Below are 22,595 nucleotides of genomic sequence, written 5' to 3'. Positions count from 1 at the left end.
TTGTGCTGGGCTTGGCTTTAGCAAGGGCTGAGGGAAGACCACAGACCGACTGTTCCTAGCCTTATTGTTCTGGTCTTGAGTGACCGCAAGCAGCTGGGGGCATCAATCTCAGACAAAGGACTCTGCTCACTGCAGGCAGCGACCCACATGCTCTTCAGACACACAGAGAACAAAGGTGGATGTCGCAAGTGGCAGGGCTTCTTCACCATCCAAAGGAAGTTCCCTCAAATGTTTTCAGAGAGAATCACACACAAAGTATTTGAATGTCCACCTGGAGGAGAAGGAGACTGTCCCCAAGGCAAGCGTGCTAAGGGTCGACTCACGTGTGTCCACCGTCTCCTGGATGGGAATGAAGCCCACAGGCAATGTGTCCTTGACATCGATGAGCTTCATGTCCACCAGCACGTTCCCCAAGTGGCTCTTGGGAAGAAAAAAAGACACAGCCCATCAATCGTTACTCCCCTCAGTCTGCTTGCATCCCTGGCTTCATATTTAACACATGGACTGCTGCAGCTTTACCACAGCCAGTTAGTTAAAGAAGCAGGGACCTAATGCTCCAGAATTTGCCAGGGACACTGGTGTCCTCAGGAAGGATATTTCACCTGTGGAATCTCAAAGCTACTCACTCAGCAGAGGGCAGGTGTGTGCATGTCCCTGGACACCACTACCTCCTTAATCCTTTTCAAATAGTGCTACTCCCTGATGACTAAGCATTCACATCGTGAGCCTTTTAAACAGAGGAAGTTCTGGGATGCTTGCAGGAGAAAAGCTGCATCTAAACTGAAAGGGGACTGATCACACGCCTAAGGGGTTGCTAGTCACAGGCTGACAGTTTTCACTTACAAGAAACATCTTACAAAATCCCAAGAATCATAAACTAACAGAATGGCAGCCCAGCCACCTCCGTATCCCGTGCCTTCTGAAATGACTCGCTTAGGGGGCTCTTAAGAGCTCCTATTTAGTGATGGCAGAGGGGTCCACAGTGCACAGTTTCCATAAAGACATCTTTTGAAGATGGTAGGTGGCGTACCATTCTATAACTGCAATAGAGAATTCTCTGCAAATACGCCAGCATTTGCAGCCTCCATGACACTCTAGAAACAGCTCTCAAGAAATGTGCCCTACATCTTACGCATGCAGGGATGCTATGGAGATTGCAGTCACATCTGCAGTCATCTCAGCCTCATCAGAGCCAGTTAAGGCAAGAATAATGGGTTCCCAGCCCAAATCTCTCCTGTTAGGATTCCAGCAATGTGCTCTGTGTGCCCGTTTTGCAGAAGCACTGTGTCCCCCAAAGCCCAGCTTGAATGCACGCTCATTTCCTTTGTCTGCAGTCCTAGACAAACATCTGAGGGGTGAGCCCAGGCTCTGTCCCCCCAGGAACCTCTCAAGCCAGTCTTCCCCATAGAGAAAGGACCCAACTTTAACTCTGAGCTTGGGGAACCCAGACTCCATCTCCACCCTTACAGCACAGGCATCTCCAAAATCCACAGAGGAAAAATGCTGCTTTCTGAAAGAAGCCAGGCACGCCCTCTCTTTAAGGCCTCTCTAACTTCCTATCAATTTATAACTGGACACTGTGGTCATTTGAGTAAGACTGGCCTCTATAGGCTCACAATTTGAATGCTTAGTAATCATGGAGTGGCACTATTTGAAAAGGATTAGGAGGTGTGGCCTTGTTGGAAAAGTGTCACAGGGGGCGGCCTTTGAGGTTTTAGAAGCCTATGCCAGGCCTAATGTCTCTGGCTCAGCTAGTGGATCAAGAAGTAACTCTCAGCTACTGGTCCAGCATGATGATTCCTACCTGTGTGCCGCCATCATGCTCCCTGCCATGATGATAACGAACTGGAAGCAAGCCTCCAGATAAATGCGTTGTTTTATAAGAGTTGCCTTGACCATGATGTCTCTTCACAGCAGTAGGACTGTGACTTAAGACAGGCATTGGGAGGTGTCCATCTACCTACCACCTTGAAAGGCGTCTTTGCAGAAACTATACACCATGGGCCCTGGCTGCCACCACTAAACAGGAACAGAAAGGATCCTTGCTCATGCTTCTCACCCAAGCTGGCATAGTTCTTGGCACACAGTAGGGACTCAATAATAACTGGCTAAATACGTTAACGCTTGTGACACTCTTTTCAGCAGGGTCAGGTGCTGGTAATCAGACTCCCTCTCGAATGGCAAATCTAAACCATGCCACCAAATTTCCCAAAGTTAATTGTTAGCTGCTATGGTGCATACGTAAAACATGCCTCAAGTTGAAGCTCCAGAGCCAGAGGGGCGGGTGTAGCCTGTGGCCAGCACTTCCACAGCTGTTTCATCAGACAGCTGTCCTTGTCTCTCTGCATCCCTGTGCTTGCCCACAGTGTGTGTTACCGTAGCTCAGGAAGACAATATGCACTGAGGTGCAGTAAGAAGGGAGTGGGTCCTCTCTAATGTGGTGTAGACTTCTGACTACACAGGGAGACGGGGCCCAGCTGGGAGCCTTAGGAGCACCCGCTGCCTTCAGAGCAGCCCAATCTAATCTACTGGCAGCCACCCGCCCCCGAGGCAGCTGGTCTCCCATGTCATCATGCTTCTGCACTGGGCGTGTTGTGCGACCCCAGGGATGGATGGGCATTCATCACTATCATGTTTGGCCATCCTCCACTCAATGCGCTGGACTCTGTACAAGTCAACTGCAGCCACTTAGCAACCGCACCTCCATGCTCTTGAGAAAATGCCTTGATCATAAAATCAGAGCGTTGGTGGTGTGGCCATTCTACAGGTATTGATAAACCCTTCCGTGCATACAAATGGGAGGCTGCCCTGTTGAAGTTTCCTGCAGCCTGAGTGTGGCCCTCTTCTATGGAGCTGCCATTCTGTGGGGTCGCCCCCCCCCCCCGCTTCCTTTTTATACCACAGGGCTACAACACCATTAATTTTCCTGGTTCCCCTCCCCCACTCATGCTCTCTTTCATTTCCTCCTCATAAATATGAAGAACGTATTCCCAATCCTTGCTGAGCAAATGATTCATACCAGACGCCCGATATACACTGACTCAGGGTATTTATATTGTCTCTGGTAGCCAACATTTGCTAGTATACTGTAATTATTTTTGACAACTTTGCATTTAAGGTAGCCACAGATAACCAACTTAATATTCAAATGTTCATAAATCCTTCTGTTTAACATCCTCCCTACCTAATCTATGTACATTATTATTACAGGTAACGCAGAAAGTACGGGGCATGAAAAGTGCAATTAATCTCACTCCTTCCCCAGGAAGCGATGTCACTCTAAAGCCAGGTTTCTATATTAATGGCCTGATTTGGGGAAAGGAATTTAGGATTCAAAGGAAGCTCCCCAAACCCCTATGTTGGGAGTCTCAAATCACCTAATTAAGACTTGGCCTGCTCTGGAGATCCCACACCCTCCCATATGGTTGTAAAGTGGTACTCTGCCAAGCCTGCGCTCTAACGATAGACCCGGACAGATAGACAGCCGCCACTGGTAAGGATGTGCCTGGTCCTGCTTTACTCAAGGGCTGGCAAGTGGGCTCTGTCATCCCAAAATTTGATCCCAAAGTGAATTCAATGCCCTGACTTTATCATTTGGATAAAGAAGACACTCATTCCTTTTCTTGGTACTGGGGATGGAATTGCTAAGCAAGCTGCCCCTAGCATGAATGAACACAGTCATTCTCTTTCCACTAGAAAGAAAAAGGTGCACTCGCTGCTCTCCTGGCAGCCTTACATCTCTATAGCCCCCAGACCCCAGCTACTGATGGAGAGCAACAGGTTTCCTAGCACTTCCAGGGACTGAACCACAGCCTCAGGCCCCATGCACGCTAAGCAAGTGCTCTACCACCACTGCCCTCAAGCCAAGCAATTGTGTTTTCTATAATCCACCCCAAACTAGTGAGTCCAGTGCCTTCTCTGCACCACAATGGACTTGTTGCTGCCCAACTCCAGGGCATCAGGAACTCTTCTGCCTAGAAGAACAACACCTCACAGATTTCAGGAGGAAATGTAGCAAGTCTCCCTCCCCCCCAAACACACACACCCATGGCTATCCTGTGGGGCCAGTAACAGGACTGGCACACAGCTGTGGTGGTTTAGATATGTGAACACTCAGTTCCCAGTTTATGGGGCAGCTAGGGGAGGGTTAGGAGGTGTGCCGTAGCTGGGACGGACTTTGAGAGTAAAAATGCTTGCAGCACTTCTAGTTCTCTCTCTGCTTCATGGACGAGAGCTCTCAGGGCCCTGCTCTCACCACCATGCCTGCCACTGGCTGCTGCACCTCCCTGCCATGACAGATTTTTATCCCCCTAGGACCATAAGACAAAATATATCCCTCCTTCTATAAGTTGCCTTGGTCAGTGTTTTATTATAGCAGCAAAAAAGTAACTTAGACGAGGTGCTTGAGCAAGTCTTCAGGACTTCCTCCTAAGAGTCCAGCAGCAGTGAGCCCACAGGCACTCCACGGGAAGCAGTGGTCAGCAGACAGAGACAACAGGAGCAAAATCAGATATAGCTTTCAAAGGCATTTGGGTAGAATCCGGAGACAGGGAGGCTGAGGAGGGTACATGAAGGTGCAGGTGCATGAGGGTGCAGGTGCATGAGGGTGCAGGTGCATGAGGGTGCAGGTAGAAAGGATAGTTAATGCATCTACCGATAAGCTCATGAGCTCAGCATCTGGTAAGGTGATGACACTTCACCTATGCTCTGTGGAGTCTCCTCAGGCTACAATAAACTCAAAGGATCTGTGCAGACATACCACCAATCCCTGTACAGGTGCCTACTCTGTCTGGCACAGCTGCCACCATCCTGATATTGAAAATGCATTCAAAGGCTGGTAGTAAAAAGATTCCCCTATTCAGTCATAAACTCTATACTTTACAAGCAGCAAATGTATTGCTCTTGTAATTAAAGGAAGAACTTAATGGGATGGCTTCACCCCACACCCTGAACATGTTGGGAACAATATTCAGAACAAAGAATTACCAATGAGCAACAGGTGGTGTGTGAGCATGACAGTCCCCATCCGGAACTGCTGAAGGGACAAACCTGCACCTGTCAATGGGACCCCAGGCTGGAGGGTTATGATGAAGATACTGGCTGTGACAGAGAAAAAGGCTGCAGTGGACAGTGAGGTTGTGATGGTCAGGGAGGCTGTGATGGAGAGGAGGGCTGTGATGGTCAGGGAGGCTGTGATGTGATGGTCAGGGAGGCTGTGATGGAGAGGAGGGCTGTGATGGTCAGGGAGGCTGTGATGGAGAGGAGGGCTGTGATGGTCAGGGGGGCTGTGATGTGATGGTCAGGGAGGCTGTGATGGAGAGGGGGGCTGTGATGGTCAGGGAGGCTGTGATGGAGAGGAGGGCTGTGATGGTCAGGGAGGCTGTGATGTGATGGTCAGGGAGGCTGTGATGGAGAGGGGGGCTGTGATGGTCAGGGGGGCTGTGATGGTCAGGGAGGCTGTGATGGAGAGGAGGGCTCTGACGGTCAGGCAGGGTATGATAAAGAAGGCTTCTTTCCTTTTACTCAGCACATTTTATATTGTGTTTTTTGAAAACTACAACCTATAGTAGCATTATAATTAAATTTATAAATTGGTAAAAAATATTTCCAAATAATTATCTGAATTAGAACAGATAAATTACCCACCCACCCAACCACTCCCATCCCGGGGTAATGACTTCACTATCATGGAAGGAAATATAAGTAGGAGACTGGAGCTGAGTGTGGCAGCACACGCCTTTAGTCCCAGCTCTCAGGAGGCAGAGGCAAGCAGATCTCTGTGGGTTCAAAGCCAGCCTGGTCTACAAAGCGAGTCCAGGATAGCCAGGGTAGTTATACAGAGAAACCCTGTCTTGAAAAAACAAGACAGAGAAACCAAAAAATAAAGTGGTAAATCATCTGAGGAAATGAGGTACAGGCACAGGCTGGCCTCATACAAGGTAGCCCCTTTTCTGCTAAAATGCCTCACTGGGAAAGCTTTTGCAGGTATCTTTAAAGTTCCCTAGTTCGTGTGCTCATGTACACAGGCGTTCATGTAGTTCATGTACACAGGGAGACGCCTCTCTGTGATGATGAAATGCCCCATGTCACACAGAGGCGCTTTAGAAACAAAGCCATGTCATGCCTGGGGACAGCCATGGGGTACCTCCCTGTGTACAGGTCTAGCCACTGCCCTGGAAGACCCTCTCTCCACGGTCCCAGTGTGTTGTCACTTGCAGGAATAATAGTCCAATGAGAGAGAGAGAGCAGTGAGAGAAATCTCCTGGTGTCCTTTGGAGATCACATCTTAATGGAATTCACGGTGCTTTGGGGATGTGGTTAATAACGTTGTTAATAAATGAAACACGGTGCTGGCTGCTGATTCCAGCCTGTTCACTGAAACCACAGATAAATTAATACAGCAATGAACATAAACCACACACGAAAAAGAAAGGAAACCCCAACCTGGAATGTAAATTAAGTCCTGCCCACTCAGCAAACGGGAACCGCCACCAGACTCACATTTTCTTTGGAAAATGATCTTGTGAAACACAGGTATCTGGTAACCTTGGACTTGAATAAGCCGTCCTTCCAAAGGTCAGCATCCACGCCATCTGCTGTCTGCGCAACCTGCAGCAGGGAGATGGAGAAGAGGGTCACGGGTAAGATGAGGTGGAACTGGACGCTGCGTGGGCAGCGTCTCTACCTATTCCAATTAGCACTGGCCCCAACTCTCCCGGCATCTCATTAGTGCGCCACACTCGGCACAGGGAAGAACGGTTCCAAAAGGGAAAAGGGGAGACTATGAAAAATACAACTTCTAAAAATACTGTCCCTGGGGAAGCCATTGATTAAAGACACCCTGACAGAAATGGTTCTAATGAGGGAAGAATAGCTTTTGTTGTAATGGGCTGCAAAGGGATTGGGCGGTCAGCACATTAGGCTGTTTGCTGGCACTTACACGGGGCGGGCACAGGGCACGGAAGAAAGCCCCATGGGGTTGAAACGCACCTGCGAGGGGCATACCCTGTGGTGGGGATGATGTGACCTCCTGCCCATGGGGGCCAGAGAGAGTCAGACAGGGAGTTCTGTTGGGGGCTGAAGTTGTAGGTCAGGAAACTGGCTCACATTGCACTTTCTTGGTACAAAGTAGAATTCAAAGTCAGAAACTACATCATGATAGGAATGTAACTAGACTCAGTTGATTCCATCTTAGTCTCACTAGGAAGCTCTTCTCGACTCTCCTTACACACACCAGGGTAAAGTGAGCCTTTCTCTACTTGCCTCACTGGGCTGGGTGGGTTTTAGCATGACATCCAGTGGTGAGTACTGGGTACACGGAGTTGACAAGGGGACTGGAGAGAGGAGCCTATAACTTGCTATGTCACACAGCTGACCGACATCACAACAGAGCAGCCAGGAGACCCTCGGAGCAGCTTCGCAAGTGGCCCAGACATGGAGCAGGCTTCAAGCAGCCCACCCTATGACTGAGCCATGGCTAGCTGTGCATGGGGAAATGGGCCTTGATCTGATGAGCCCCTGGCCTTCCCAGAGGACAGTTGAAAGTGGCTCTATTCCCAGGACAGTGCTGTAAATTGTCAACAGCCTCTGACACACACACACACACACACACACACACACACACACACACACACAGAGAGAGACAGGAGATTTCCACTCAATTCCCAAACCCGCCCCAGCTGCCACCCTGGAAGCTGCCCCAGAAAAACTGAAGGCCAGCCAGCCAACAAGAAAAAAACACTTATTTCTCAGACAGAACAACTGTCAGTTAGCAAATCTGAGGGTAAGAAAAGAAAGATCATTATGGTATGGTGCCAAATCCAACCTGAGGGCTGCATGAAGGAGGGTCCAGGGAAGCAACAGTTAGGGAGTGGCCTACGCTATAGTCCCCACAGTCTCTGTTGCACTTTTCAACCCATTCACACAAAGCTACAGGTTAACCTGGATCTCTCCCCCAAGCCAGATGAGCTAATAGTTGTGGGGAGAGGAAAGAGGACCAGGATACCTACCAGAGAACAGGCAGAGTGAAACCCAGAGGCAGATCCGAACTTAAAACCCAGTGACATCAGTCAGCCCATGTTCTGTGTAAAGCAAGCACACTGCCCTTCCCAGGGATCACGGGAGGTGCCACGGATGCAAGAGCACTCGCAAGTGAGATGTGCAAAGACGGCTCAGTGCTTCTAGACTATGAAGACCCTGGGGCTGATGTGGAGCCAGGTACTTAACACAATGTCACACCATCACTCACAAAGTCCTAACTTGTCCCACGGGGGTTAATTGTAACCTCTAGCCCCGAGATTCCTGTACCATCTCCAGGACTCATTCTGGTTTTTAAAACATGAACCCTCCCCTACCATTTGCCAGGACCAAGAACTGTCTAATTGCTGGGTGTGATGGTGCATGCCTTTAATCCCAGCACTTACTTGGGAGACTGAGGCAGGTGGATCGCTGAGAGTTCGAGGCCAGCCTGGTCTACAAAGCAAGCCCAGGACAGCCAAGATAACATAGAGAAACCCTGTCTCTAAAACAAAACAAAACAAAACAAAACAAAACAAAACAAAAAACAATAACAACAACAAAAAACAAAAACCTGTGCCTGATTCAAGGAGGCTCAATGGAAGCTCACTAGAGGAATGGGTGAGTGAGGCAACCAATTAACCAGAGGCAAGTGTAAGAAGCCATGCTTCATGCAGCTTTCCTAAGCAGTGTCATTCGCAGGACTGAACCCACCAGCCTAAGCAGGAGGCTTACCCACCCTCTTCCCAGCTCACCACTCTACGAAATGCCTGCTGCCCAACATGTGGCCACTGCTCTGTGCACTGTGTCTGTTCCCTGCCTTGATCCCAGCAAGGCTGCTGTTGACTCCATGCCTCCAGGTCTGAAGGAGGCTGACTTGTCCTCAGCACCCAGGCTTAGAATCAGCAGGTGCCCTGAGGACACCGCTTTCCTCAGTGGTACCCAGTGTTCACACTGTCACAGATGTGACCGCTAGGTAGAAATGTATCAGAAATCTGTGACACTGCTTCACATGGGTGACAAGAACACAGAACATCTGAAATAGGCAACTCAAGAAAGAAACAGCATCACCAAACTACTGAGATAAAGTAGCAGAGGGAAAAACAACCAAACACCCCAGAGTGGAGGAGCAGCTGCCTCTGGGAAGTCTGGATGGACGTCTTCTCTCATAAGCCTTTGGCAGGCGTCCATGATTTGCTTTGTTTTATATTTTAGGTTTTCATTTTGTTGTTCTGGTTTATTTTATTGAGGCAGGATCTCACTTTGTGGCCCAGGCGGACTTTCAACTCTTGATGATCCTCTTGTCTCAGCTTCCTGAGTGCTGATGTGAGCCAGAAGCTTTGACTCTTTAAGAAAGCGTCTCTCAGTAGCCCTGGCTGGCCTGGAACTCACTATTGTAAGCTAGGCTGGCCTCAAACTCACGGGCATCTGTCTGCCTCTGCCTCCTGAGTGATGGAACTAAAGGTGTGTGCCATCATGCCTGGCCTAGCTTTGACTTTTTGTTTTTCTTGTTTGTTTGTTTTCAAGATAGGGTTTCTCTGTATAGTCCTGGTTGTCCTAGAACTCTCTCTGTAGACCAGGTTGGCCTTGAACTCCAAGAGCCTCCTGCCTCTGCCTCCCAAGTGCTGGGATTAAAGCCATGTGCCACCACCATACTGTGTATGCATATATTGGTTTGTTAAAATAAAGGCATATTCTAATTTGCAAAAGTCAGAGACCTGGACAAAGGATCACAGTTATGGTATCAGAATCATTGGCTCTTCTAGCAGCACATGATCTCATCATGCCTTGCTAGGTGGTATCAACACATTTGCCAACTGCTGACTATGTCTGATTCTAGCCTTCTCCACTGCAAACGTCTACCTTCAGGTACCCTAAATCTTGAGAGGGGGTGACAGGGACAGCAGGATTATACAGACCTCATAAGCCCAGCCTCCCCCATTCCTTCCTTGGCTTGAGTTCATGGGTTGCCTGTAGTGAGAATTCTGGAATTTTTGTTTCTTTTAAAAACACAGAAATATTATAAGAATACATCTTTGTTTTAATCCCAGATGTAGGAACATGGGGCTGCTCCACAGCAGCTAACTATGATCTGCCTTGTGCTCTAGCAGAGGCATGACTTTGCTACCAATAGTTTCTGCAATTTTGTGACATCTGGAAATCTGCGAACTCCTCAGATATATAAATGCTAGAGCCCCAATAGGTGGGGTTGGTGGTTGTTGGTGGTTCAGGGGAGTTGGTTGCAGTTTGTTAGTAGTGGTGCTCAAAAAACAAAACAAAACAAAACAAAACAAAACAAAAACCAAACCAAACCAAACCAAAACAAAACAAAAAAACCAAGAAGAAATTAATTAGATTCAAGGATTTCTCTTCCTGCCCCACCTTTCCCCCCCCCCCCAATCCTTCTATCTCTCCTAGGGAGAGTGAAACTGGAGGATAAAGTGTGAAAAAAGAAGGACCCACAAAGTAGCAAAGACCAGCTACAAGTGGCACCTCAATGTGGGGCTCAAAAGTTAAGGGTAAAAATGGGGAATTTGATTTCAAACACCGTAGAAGAAACAGCAGGGGACGAAGGAATGGATTTTTGTTTCGAGACACCAGCAAAACATTTACTGCAGCTGCTACTGCTGGGATATACTCTGCTTTGCTCCCAGAGGGGATTTTCTGTTGTTGTTTTTTTCTTTTCTTTCATTTTCTTCTTCGTATATAGTTTCAAAAAAGTTTGAAAGACTTACTGAGCAGTTAAAAAACTGTGTGTGGAAATGGAGGGGCCTGAGAAACAAAACAAACAAACAAACAAACAAACAAACAAAATGCCTGAAATGGGACAACAAAAGGGGACAACAAAAGGGGTCACTCTACTCTCTTTTCTGAAAGGATTACAGAGTTGGCAATGCATCTGGAGAGGTTATAAGTGGAGATGGAGGCCCCTGGGAAACAAGACGCACTGAGAAACAGAGAATAAAAAGGGTGGAAGTTTCCCACAGGAGGAAAGAGGGAAATAAACCGTGCTGGAGGGTGGCTGGGTCAGAGAAAATCTGAAAAAACAGGTGGACAATCTGATGAAACAGCCTGTTCGAAAGAAAGGGCTCATCTTGCACCAGCTGCGCCAGAGTGGAAGGAAGGATGGTTGGTTACGATCACCACCATCAACAACCCCAGGAACTGCTAATGGTGTGGAAGAAGGTTAGGACAAGATAGGATGGCATCCTATAGAAATGACAGCTCTAAGGCATTTAAAGAGGCTGTGGTTTCATATGAGATGCATTCACCTTATGTGAAATAAATTCTGATTAACTGGGCTACTCCAAACAGAATTATTCTCCAAGACTGGAAGGGATTGGTAACAGCTGTACAGAGGCCAGACCACAGCTGTCATAGTTAACATGGTGGAGGGAAGAAGTCATGAATACAGAACAGTGAAATAGAGCCAGGGGAATGACTATAGTAAAAGATCGTTTGCTAGGCAAAGGGCAATACTCCACTATACAAGAACAGATCCAATTTGATGATGCCACTATAGAGCAATGTCACTTAGTGACTTTAAGAGCTTGGGACAAAGTTGAGGAGCCAAGGTTAGGGGGGGTTATCCACCTCATTTACAAAGATAACACAAGGCTTTCAGAGAAGCCTACACTGATTTTTTTTAACAAAGACTAGACTTAGCAGTGAACACAGCCATATCAGACCCTGACACAAGACAGGTATTGATAGAGACCTTAGTGTATGAAAGTGCAAATATTGAATGTTAAAAAGTTATTATACATTAAAGGATGAGCAGCATCTATAGATGAATGAATAAGGAATATGACTGATACTGGTTCTAATGCGTACCATGCTAATATAATAGGTCAAGTATAGTTAGAGGTCTCTGATAGCAAAATTCCCAGTGCTTCAATAGCAGCAAACATGGTCATTTGCAAAGAGACTGTGAACAATCTGCTAAAGGTCTCAGATCTAAAAATGCCTCGTACTTTGTGGGAAATTTGCAAGAAAAATTGTGGGTCTTTGCAACAAAATTGTGAACAAGGCATCTATACGGGCAATGATTTTTCTAAATATAAACTAGAAAGAAGGCCTAGGCTTCCAGGGGCATCCAGGTAATGTGGCAAGTACTGCCATTGGACCAGTGAGCTTGAAAGAGATAGTCAAGGTAATTTTCTACCATTGGGAACAGACCGAGGCCACACAGCAAAAAGTACAAGTTATTTCAGCCAAGGGGTAAGTTAAATCACTATAAATATTATAAGGATGTGTTAACATCAAGAGCCAAGTGTAGTGGTGCATGCCTTTAATCCCAGCACTTGGGAGGCAGAGGCAGGCGGATTGCTATGAGTCCAAGGCCAGCCTGGTCCACAAAGGGAGTCCAGGACAGCCAAGGCTACACAGAGAAACCCTGTCTCAAAAAACGAAAAAACAAAACAAAACAAAACAAACAAACAAAAAAAACAACAACATCAGAATGGAAGTCAGTAAAAGTTCTGAAGTGAAGGTGAGGACTTGTTTATATTTCCACAGGAAATGGAAAGCTGCAGATACCATCAAAATTATAAAATTTATAAAGATTAGAACTGAAGAAGAGTAGTCTCCTGAAAACCTTGACCACTGACTGGAAAAGTGTTTAGTTCATTAAATATGTCTCTGTTTATAATTTCCTGCTATACCCAAAATAATTAATGGCTTAAAAGAAATGGGGAAATATAGCATTCTGGAATTCTTGGGAGAAATCTAGAATATCTTTAAAAACCATAGAAATATTTTAAGAATATATTTTCATTTTAATCCAAGGCTATGGAGCTGCTTCATAGCAGCTGACTATGAGGAGTCTCATGTTCTAACAGGTGTGTGGTTTTGCCAGTTGCAGATTGTTTCTGCAATTATGGTATGTTGGAATTCTGGGGACTTTTCAGAGGGTATATACATGCTAGAACACGGGAAGGTGAAGTTGGTGGTTGTTGGTCATTCAGGGGATTAATTGCAGTTTGTTACTAGTGGTACTCAAAGAAGAAACAAGAAGAAACTAGATTCAAAAATATCTCTCTCTCCATATATTATGTTATGTTATGTTATGTTATGTTATGTTATGTTATGTTATGTTATTTATCTCCTATCTAGTGATAGGAGGTGAAACAGGAGGGGGGAATAAAGGGTGTGGAAAAAAGAACCCACAAAGTAGCCAAGACCAGCTACAAGCAATGAAGAAACAAGAAGAAAGAAATTAGATTTAAGGATCTCTTTCCTTCTTCTTTCTTTCTTTCCTTCCTTCTTTCTTTCTTTCTCTCCTATCTAGTGATGGAGGAGGATAAAGGGTAAGAAAAATAAGAACCTACAAAGTAGAAAAGTCTTGCTACAGTTCCCTTTTGCAGTCAGAAAGAGTGATTATCCGAGGCTTCCAGCAGCCCTTTGAGCAGTGTTCGAGCGACCTTCCGCTGGGCATATCAAGCAGCTAAATCTTGATATAAAGGACCAGAGCCTAGTGGGATGCTCTCTTCCTGGCTGGGGGCTGGGCAAAAGGCAGCAGTCTGCTGACAGTGTACTGTTTGCTGGGCTCTGGTCTAAGCAAGCCACCTGAAGGGCCCTAACAGCCAAATGACATAGGGAATCCCCTCCACCTCAGTTTAGATAACTGTACACGAGTGTAGCAGCAAATTTACTCCAAGTCATTTAGTGTGCTCAGCTTCAGGGCCAAACCCAGACACCTGGGACCACAGCCTGGGAAAATGCCTTCAGGACATCTGACAAGCCACCAGCAGGCTTCTCCATAATGCAGGAGAAGGACCCAGACAGACAGGGAGAGCCACATTAAAGACTCCCCAGCTCTCACTATGCTGATGGGAAGCTGGACACATCAGCTAGGTGTTGAAGGCTACAGAGGCAGGGACGCTTGAGGCACATTTGGAGACACAGCAGCTCTGAGGGTTTTGCTTTGATGACAGGGGCGTGAAACTGTTGTGGTTCAGTGTTTCCTCCAAAGCCACTGTACTGTGAGGATGAAGAGGTGTGGCCTAGACCAAATGGGCTCTGCCCTTGGAGAGGGGTTCCTGATGCTGTCATGGGCGACATGCTGTGGCAATGGGATGCTTACCTCATACCGTCCCTGTGAACCTCCATCATGTGACATTTGCTACACTAAGACACCACAAGAAAGCCTTCATGCGACATGATCCCTCCATTTTGGACTTCCCAACCTCAAGAACCCAGAGCAAAAGAACTTCCACTGTTTATAAACATCCAGTCTGTGGCATTCTGTCGTAGCAGCTGCAAACAGACTGAGACACAGCAACACAAATTTTCACATCAAACTATTTCCTTATTTTGTAAGACCTGGGTCTAAGGGGGAAGTTGAGTGGTTTGAAAGATCTCTACATCCATGAGACCCAGCTGTCCTTAGGCTCTTCAGAAGCCCAGAGAGAGGTGCATACCATAGATTTTCAGGCCAGGGAGACAAGGGAAGGATTAATCTCACTGAAACCAGGAAGATTCTGAGCTACAGCCTAGGGAGAGGTAGCATGTTGGTCCATCTGAGGTCCAAATGCCTTTTCCCTCAGTTTTATTTCACCACACATTATTTATTTTCCTTAAATCACCAGGGCAATTAATTCATGGACCACAACAGTTCACACAGCAATGCATGACGAGGTGAAACTGCAAATGAATATGTAATAGTTTCTGCAATTTGGGGTATAGATAAGGAGACTGAGGCACAGCGAGTATAGTATTGGCTACACAAATACAGTACGTTCAAGGGTAACGTATGCCTGTGGGCCATGCCCAGGGTACGCTAAATAGAGGGAAATGGCTTATTAAAAAGCACATGAGAGAATATGTGTGGAGAGCTTTCATAAGGCAATAGAAAAAGGCAAACACTCTAGTCAGAAGGCAGGCTACACATATCAGCCAGTAATGGTGCAGACCCACACAAAGGCTGAGCAGCCACTGGCCTTGGCAAGTCATTGCTCTCAAAGGAGAACTCACCAGGGCTTTTTCAAACTGATGGCTGATATTTAAAGCAGGGGCTGGTACACTCAATGCAAGGAGGCTCTAAGAACAAACACAGCCATCACTGCTGGGCGACAAGAGGGGCAGCCTTGGCAGGCAAAGACGCTTGCTGTCAAACCTGATAAACTGAGGTTGATCCGTGAGCCCCACATGGTGTAAGGAGAGAAGTGACTACAATAGGTTGTCCTCTGACCTCCACAAACACAAACAGATATATTGAGGGGGGCGGGGGGGGAGGGAGCCAGAGCTAACTGAGTTTGGCATCCTTACCAACACAAATTTGGAGCACACACAAGTCCCATGATCAGGGAACATGGTCAGTTAGTCAGTGTCCCTTCACTGAGGATGCCTGGTTTCTGAGGCCCGGCCCCTGAAAGAGAAGCATCTCATGGACCGCATGAGGCACATTTTTCACAGGGAAAGACACATGACCAACACACACATAAACATGAGTTTACGCAATACCTTACATTAAGTTTTTTTTTTAAAAAGGATGACAGACAGCAACTTGGAGGGGACAGGGAGGTGTGCTCAGCAGCAGCAGCTCAGCCTGGCTTCTGCATGGCAAGAAAGTGACCTGGAGATCAGCAGGGAGGGAGGCAGCCCTCCTGCAGAAGATGAGGCGGGGGTGGGGGGGCGCAAACTTCCATTCCTAGTCAGAAGGGACCAGCTGAGAAGTTTCTTAGGACTGCAGGGCAGCCTAGGAATGATGTACACAGAAAAAGACCTAGAAACTACAGTGCAAAGCACTGTTCGCTCTAACAGCTGAGAGTGGGGACACATGCATACATATAGACATACTGAGGGCTGGGAGTGATGGCCACCTGGAATGGCTCGGTCAGAAGACCTCAGCAGGGCAAACACGAGGCCTGGAGTTTGAGTCATCAGAACCCACACAAAAGCCATATGGACACGGAACCCAGCCTGTTGCTCCAGCTCAGTGTGCAGAAGATGAAGACGAGGGAATCCCACAGCAAGCTGACTAGACACAGGCTGAAACTGCAAGCTCCAGAGTCAGTGAGAACAATCAAGGAGAGCAGCAGAGTGCGCTCGGGCATCCACATGTACGCATATACTCATCCAAGCATGCTCTCAGACCCGGAAACATGAAAACACACATGTATACCACACACAAATACGTGCAAATGAATACATAATAACAGCATTTTAAACCGTTCCTGCTTTCCTATTGTATGTCACTTTTTTTTTTTTTTTGGTCAATGAGTACTTTACAGCTTTAGTAGGAAAAACAACAATTGTAAGCTTAACTTGATGAGGTGAGAAATTTAAAATCTGCTGGACTAGACCTTGAAAAAAATCCTGTAAATGAGCCAGTGCCCAGGTAAACATCTAAAATACAGATTGTCCTGGGGAGCAGGAGGAGCAGTCTCATGGGTACCCAGTTCACACCTGCGGCTTCAGGAAGGCCCACCCATGACTCAAAAAAGAATCTGGCAGACAGAACAGTGGAAGGTGTCGGGGGACGGGCCCGGAAATTCTGCAGACATTCCAGGGGCAACTTCTGGCTGACGCTGTACAGTTCAAAAGCCTGCAGACATGGCAACTTGGCTCAGGTCAGACTGCAGAAGCCTCATATTCCGCAGACAGGCTGGGCCCACCAGGAGGCAGGGAGGTGCGCCCCAGGTGAAGTCGAGGGCAGGGCTGGCCCCCTTGTCTGGCATCACGAACTCTTGGCTGCTTTTACATCCTCTCATAATTTTGGAGAGCTTAAGTCAGTCACAGGCTTTCTACTGAAATGACTAATATTTCTTAGAAATGAAACGAACGCATCATGGCTCTATCCTGCAGGCTGAGAGCTTCTGCCAGCCTCGGAGTTGGTTTCTCTCAGGACACCTCACCTTCCCATCCCTAATGACCTGCCTGCCTGCTCCCTATCACTCTTTTCTCACACGTGCCTTCTCTCCCTGGGCTCCCACCACCCCAACACAACTTCATGCTAGACCGGTCTGATGGCTGGCTTTGGCTGAAGGAACCCCCACTGCACAGCACAGCCTCTGTAAAACCAGCAAACAGAACTGGGATTTTTGGAGTGAGTTGGATCTGAGTTCAAGTCCCGACTCGGCTGTTCGCGTACATCGTTTCCCAAAGTCATACTGACTCATTCCGCCTTATCAGAACGTGGGAATATGAATGTGTAGTCTCCATAGGCTTATCTGTAAGGACTGAATAAAACAAAGAAAACCATGTATCTGCTATGAGATCACAGACAGACAGACAATAACAAACATTGCAAGGACACGGACAAAGTGGAACCCTGCTGGCACTGTAACCTGGCATGGTCACTGTGGAAAATGGTAGGGCAGTTCCTCATAGTATCATCGTAGGGCTTAGCAGTTCCTCCCCTGAGTATATATGCTCAAGAGAACTGAAAACACGTGCGCACAAGAACATGTACACAAAATAAGCCACTTGTTGCAGGATATTTAACCCCATTGTGAACCTGAGATTATGAGATGTAAAAACTTGTTTCGTGTTCCGAGTGGCTCAGCCCTAGCACACAACTTTAATCCAAGAACTTTCTGTTTGTTGTAAGCAGGTAATTATGGTGTGGCTCAGCCCTAGCACACAACTTTAATCCAAGAACTTTCTGTTTGTTGTAAGCAGGTGATTACGGTGTGGCTCAGCCCTAGCACACAACTTTAATCCAAGAACTTTCTGTTTGTTGTAAGCAGGTGATTACGGTGTGGCTCAGCCCTAGCACACACCTTTAATCTAAGAACTTTCTGTTTGTTGGAAGCAGGTGATTATGGTGTGGCTTAGCCCTAGCATACACTTTTAATCCAAGAGCTTTCTGTACACAGGAGTTAATAAAGTTAACCCTAGGTCAAGTAACCAGATGACAGAGATCAAACAGAAAGGAGAGACTCTGAAGGATATTTAAGACATTGTGGAGAAGAAGAAAGAGCTTTTGGCTTTTTCCTCCAGGGCTGTCAAGTGAGCTAGCAAGCTTTTGGCATTTTCCTTCAGGTTATAAGCTAAAGACAAAAGTCAGCTGGGTGCTTTCTCTGCCTCTCTGAGCTAGCAGGTTTCCTTGGTAAAATTGAACATTTGGAATTTTCATTTTTTCTAACAATGGTCACTGAATGGTGGAAACAACACAGATGTCCACTGACATCTAATGGACATCATGCATTTAGCCACAGTGGAATATTACTGGGCCATGAAAAGGCATGAAGTCCTGATATAACACATCACAGAAACACCATGCTAAGTAAAACAAGACAGCCACAATCATACTGTGTGATTCTATTCTCTTACAATGTCCCAAAGGAGACAATCCTTAGGGATAGAAATGAGGGAGGTGGTTATCAGAGGTAGGGGAGGCAGGGGAGGCAGGGGAGGCAGGGGAGGCAGGAGAGGCAGGGGAGACAGGGGAGGCAGGGGAGGCAGGGGAGGCAGGGAGGCAGGAAGGCAAGGGAGGCAGGGAGGCAAGGGAGGCAGGAAGGCAGGGGAGGCAGGAAGGCAGGGGAGGCAGGGAGGCAGGGGAGGCAGGGAGGCAGGGGAGGCAGGGGAGGCAGGAAGGCAGGGGAGGCAGGGAGGCAGGGGAGGCAGGGAGGCAGGGGAGGCAGGGAGGCAGGGGAGGCAGGGAGGCAGGGGAGGCAGGGGAGGCAGAGGAGGCAGGGGAGACAGGGAGGCAGGGAGGCAGGGGAGGCAGAGAGGCAGGGGAGGTAGGGGAGGTAGGGGAGGCAGGGGAGGCAGGAGAGGCAGGGAGGCAGAAACAACAATCTATGATTAGATATTGGTGACTGTTAGATAACTGTGACTATTCTAAAATACACTGAGAAGCGAACTGTGTCTCCCTAAAACACTTAGCATGTGATGTGGCACATGGTACACATGTGTCATCTCTGGCCCTCAACCCAAGGGTCCTATTTTATCCAGTGGACACCTTCCCAAGTATCTAGCCAAAAGTCTTAGTAATATGCACTCAGATATTTGACAAATTGCTGACATTTTAAGAATGGAAGACAGAGTGCAAGCCTGGTGCCTGGCATGGCAGGGCATGCACATGGCAGCTTTCCGCACTCAGTGCTCAGGTGTCAGCATGGCAGCTTCAGAGAAGATGGCCTTTGGGCTGGGCAGGATAGAAAGAAGCAGACCCTTAATCTCAGCAGGTGGTGTGCGGTGTACATGCCCCGACGAAGCTCTTCCTGGCAGAGAGTAGAAATCAGAAACCCTAGGACTCAGGAGAGGCTGCCAGAGAGAAGAGGCCTGGCCCACAAGTGCCTGGCTTTTACCACACCCCAGATGGCCAGGTCAGGGCTTGGCCCCAGGCCTTCACAGAGCTGTGGGGAGTAGTTTGCCAGCTGGTGGGCATACAGAGGAGAGCCACCCCTCTTAGTCACCGAGCATCTGTGGCCTCTACAGTGGAGGCAAAGACAGTCAACATGAAGACACTACTCCAGCCACCACAGAGCAATTAGCTACTCAAGCAAAACTTGAAAACCTTCAGCAGAAACTGAGAGACCTTTGCTTTAATAGACAGAATGATTAAAGATGTAGACATTTGTGCAAGGATTCTGATGAATTTTACTCCTCTAAGATATGTGTGTTAATGTGTGAGTGCATGACAGATCAGATGACAACTTCAATTGTCATCCCCCAGGTGCTCCTCCATTGTTATTTTTGAAACAGGGTCTCTCATTGGCCTGGAACTATCCAAGTAGGCTAGCCTGGATGGCCAGTGAGCCTTAGGGATCTGCCTGTCTCTGCCTCCCCAATACCAGGCTTAAATGAATATAACTAACACACCCATTTAAATTTTTTTTTTTAAATATGGCATTCTGGAGATGAAACTCAAGTACTCACACTCACTGACGGGACTATCCATCCAGCCACAAAATAAAAGACCTCAAGCTACAAAGAACACATATGCTAGCTAGTTTCATTTCAACCTGACACATGCTAGAGTCACTGGAAAGAAGGGAACCTCAATTGAGAAAATGCCTTTGTGAGAGTGGGCTGTAGGGCATTTCTTAATTAGTGATTAAAGGGGGAGGGCCCAGCCCACTGGGGGTGGAGCCATCCCTCGGCTGGTGGTCCCCCAGGTGCTACAATAAAGCAGGATGAGCAAGCCATGGGAACAAGCCAGTAAGTGGCACCCCTCCATGGCCTCTGCATCAGCTCCTGCCCCCGGGGTCCTGCCCTGCTTGAGTTCCTGTCCTCACTGTTTCTGATGAGGAACTGTTTTATGGGACTCTGTGTGAAATTCTCCCCGGCTTGCTTGCTTTTGGTCATGGTATTTCATCGTAGCAACAGAACCCTAACTAAGACATCACACATGTGTATCACACGCACAGCTAAGAGCGTAAGCAGTACACAACCACGGATGTGGGTTAACAGCCCAAATAAGGAAACAGAGAACTCCTCAAATGAGAGAGGTTAAGAAACAAAGCTGGGGCTACAGAGATGGCTCAGCAGTCAAGACCACTGTCTGTTCTTCCAGAGGACCTGAGTGCAATTCCCAACACCACATGGCAGCTCACAACTGTTAACTCCAGTTCCAGGGATCAGGACCTTCACAGAGGTATACATGCAGACTAAACATCAGTCCTCCTCCTCCTCCTCCTCCTCCTTCTTCTTCTACTTCTTCTCCTTCATCATCATCATCATCATCTGTTTTTTAAATGAAAGATGGAGAAGCCATAGGAGAAAACAGCTCACTTCTGAAGGAAATGCAAATTCAAAATAACAGTGAATTCTATTCACAGAAAATATCTGACAAGACTCTATGTGCACTGGAAGTCAGCCTATTGGACTTTTTGTGCCACAAAGTAGAGCCCCATCTGTCATATTACTTCAGAGAACACCTCTCTACACCCAGGCAGGTACAAAGAACCCAGCATGACTACCCAAAAACTGTTTCCAGGAAGAAACTTTTTGCCTGAAGCCCAAGTATATGAATTACAATATTCTTCATAGCAGTGGGAAACTATCAGAAAGAACCCACATGTCACAGAAGTAACAGACTTACGTTCTACTACATTCACAAAGCAGAACCCCCTGCAGTTGCACACTAACACCACGTGCACGAGCCTTTCAGTTTAGATGCAGCTCTTTTCCTGTGCTGAACAGGAAAAGCAAGCTGAAAAGTACTCCCAGGCCGTTATCCATACCTATGCTAGAACCCAGGCGAAGCTGGAAGCCTGAGAGACATTGGGGTACGCAATGCCACCTTGGAGCAGTGTGAATTCTTCAACCCTTTTTTTTTTTCTTTACTAAAAAGCTACATGAGCCTAGAGAACTTTTCAGACTTGAGGATGCTGCCAATGGTCCTTTAGGCATTTGTTACAGTATTCCTGATGCTTTCTCACATATTTGAAATGTTTCATAACATAATGTTTATTTTAAAAAATCAGATAACAGGGCTGGGCAGAGTGGCACATGCCTTTAGTTCCAGCAGAAACAGGAGGATCTCTCAGTTCAAGGCCAGCCTGTTCTACATAGTGAGCTCCGGAACAGTTAGGACTAGAGAGAATCTATCTCAACAAACAAAACAAACAAAGCAAAATCAGATCACAGACCTAGAAAAGAAGGTTCAAATACTAGCCAACTGGGCCTAAGGAACAGAGAAAACATAATTCGTTAACTGAAAAGTCATATTGTTTAAGATAACAAAAGTGGGTGTAGGAAGGAGAGGAGAGTCAGGGCCAGCCTTGTCAGGGTCTGGTACTGGCGAGGAGCCCCAGGCTCTGTGGGCTGCTCTGCACTGGAGCTAGAACTAAGTAGAGAGAGATGAAGTTAAGCCATAGCCAGCTCTCTCCCCTTTGCAACATGGGCAGTGCAGGCTTTGACTCGGCTCCTAGAGCTCCCGTCTCCTGCCTTGGTCTAGTCCCACAGATCTAAAGCTGTGTCAGATAGGCAGCCTGCCCTCTCCCTAGTGGCTAGCTTGTGTTTCCACTTACAAAGGGGAGAGCCAGGAGAGCAGAGCAGCAAATAGGCAGAGCATGAGTGATCCAAGGGTTCCATAAGAATATGTGATGACCTGAGACAATCCTATAAAGATACAGAGATGAAATACAAGGTAGAAGTGATGCTCACCGTAAGGGGCTACAGCGAGGTCAGAAGGTGATACAACTGGTCCACCTTCACTAACAACCAAACAGAGGACAGAAGCCCCACAGGTCTTTTCTCTGAGTGGCTGGACTATAGTCACTAGACAAAGATCATGGGAAGAAAAGAAATGGGCCTGGATTCCAGGTGAATGCACTAGGAGTGGAGGTGGAGAGCAAGAATTGGACACCTATAAGTGAGACTAGGTGTGGAGAGATGGAGAGGATGAAGAGGAGGGACAGAAAGCCAGTGGGACAACCCAGGGAATGGACAGCAGGTTCGGGGAAGGCACTGTTTGTCTGTTTGTCCAGGGTACAGCAGCAAGATTTTGTGTCCAGGCAAGGGTAAAAGAGGAAGAGACTAGGAGCTGGAGAGATGGCTCAAAGGTTAGGAGCATTGGCTGCCCTTCCAGAGGACTTGGGTTTGATTCCCAGCATCCATATGGTGGTTTACAACCACCTGTAACTGTAGTCCCAGGGAATCCGATGCCCTCTTCTGGACTCTGT

At 47.3% G+C, this 22,595-nt stretch overlaps 2 protein-coding genes across 4 annotated transcripts in view; one reads left to right on the top strand and one right to left on the bottom strand.

Moving 5' to 3' along the window:
• The window catches only part of Rpl12 (ribosomal protein L12), a 1,083,577-nt gene that overhangs the window by 892,868 nt on the left and 168,114 nt on the right, over positions 1-22,595 (top strand). The gene's annotated exons all lie outside the window — the stretch shown is intronic.
• Mvb12b (multivesicular body subunit 12B) overlaps positions 1-22,595 on the bottom strand; it is a 155,908-nt gene that overhangs the window by 100,407 nt on the left and 32,906 nt on the right. For all 3 annotated transcript variants that reach the window (XM_051166254.1, XM_051166256.1, XM_051166255.1), the window contains exons 3-4: positions 6,502-6,609; positions 324-420 (exon numbers count right to left, since the gene is read on the bottom strand). In XM_051166254.1, coding sequence (XP_051022211.1) covers positions 324-420; positions 6,502-6,609 — 205 coding nt within the window. The remainder of the gene's footprint in view (positions 1-323; positions 421-6,501; positions 6,610-22,595) is intronic.

The sequence above is a fragment of the Acomys russatus genome, chromosome 24 (assembly GCF_903995435.1).
Source record: "Acomys russatus chromosome 24, mAcoRus1.1, whole genome shotgun sequence".
NCBI classification, from domain to species: Eukaryota; Metazoa; Chordata; class Mammalia; order Rodentia; family Muridae; genus Acomys; species Acomys russatus.
The sequence above is the reverse complement of the archived record's forward strand: the minus strand, read 5'-3'. Positions and strand labels throughout refer to the sequence as shown.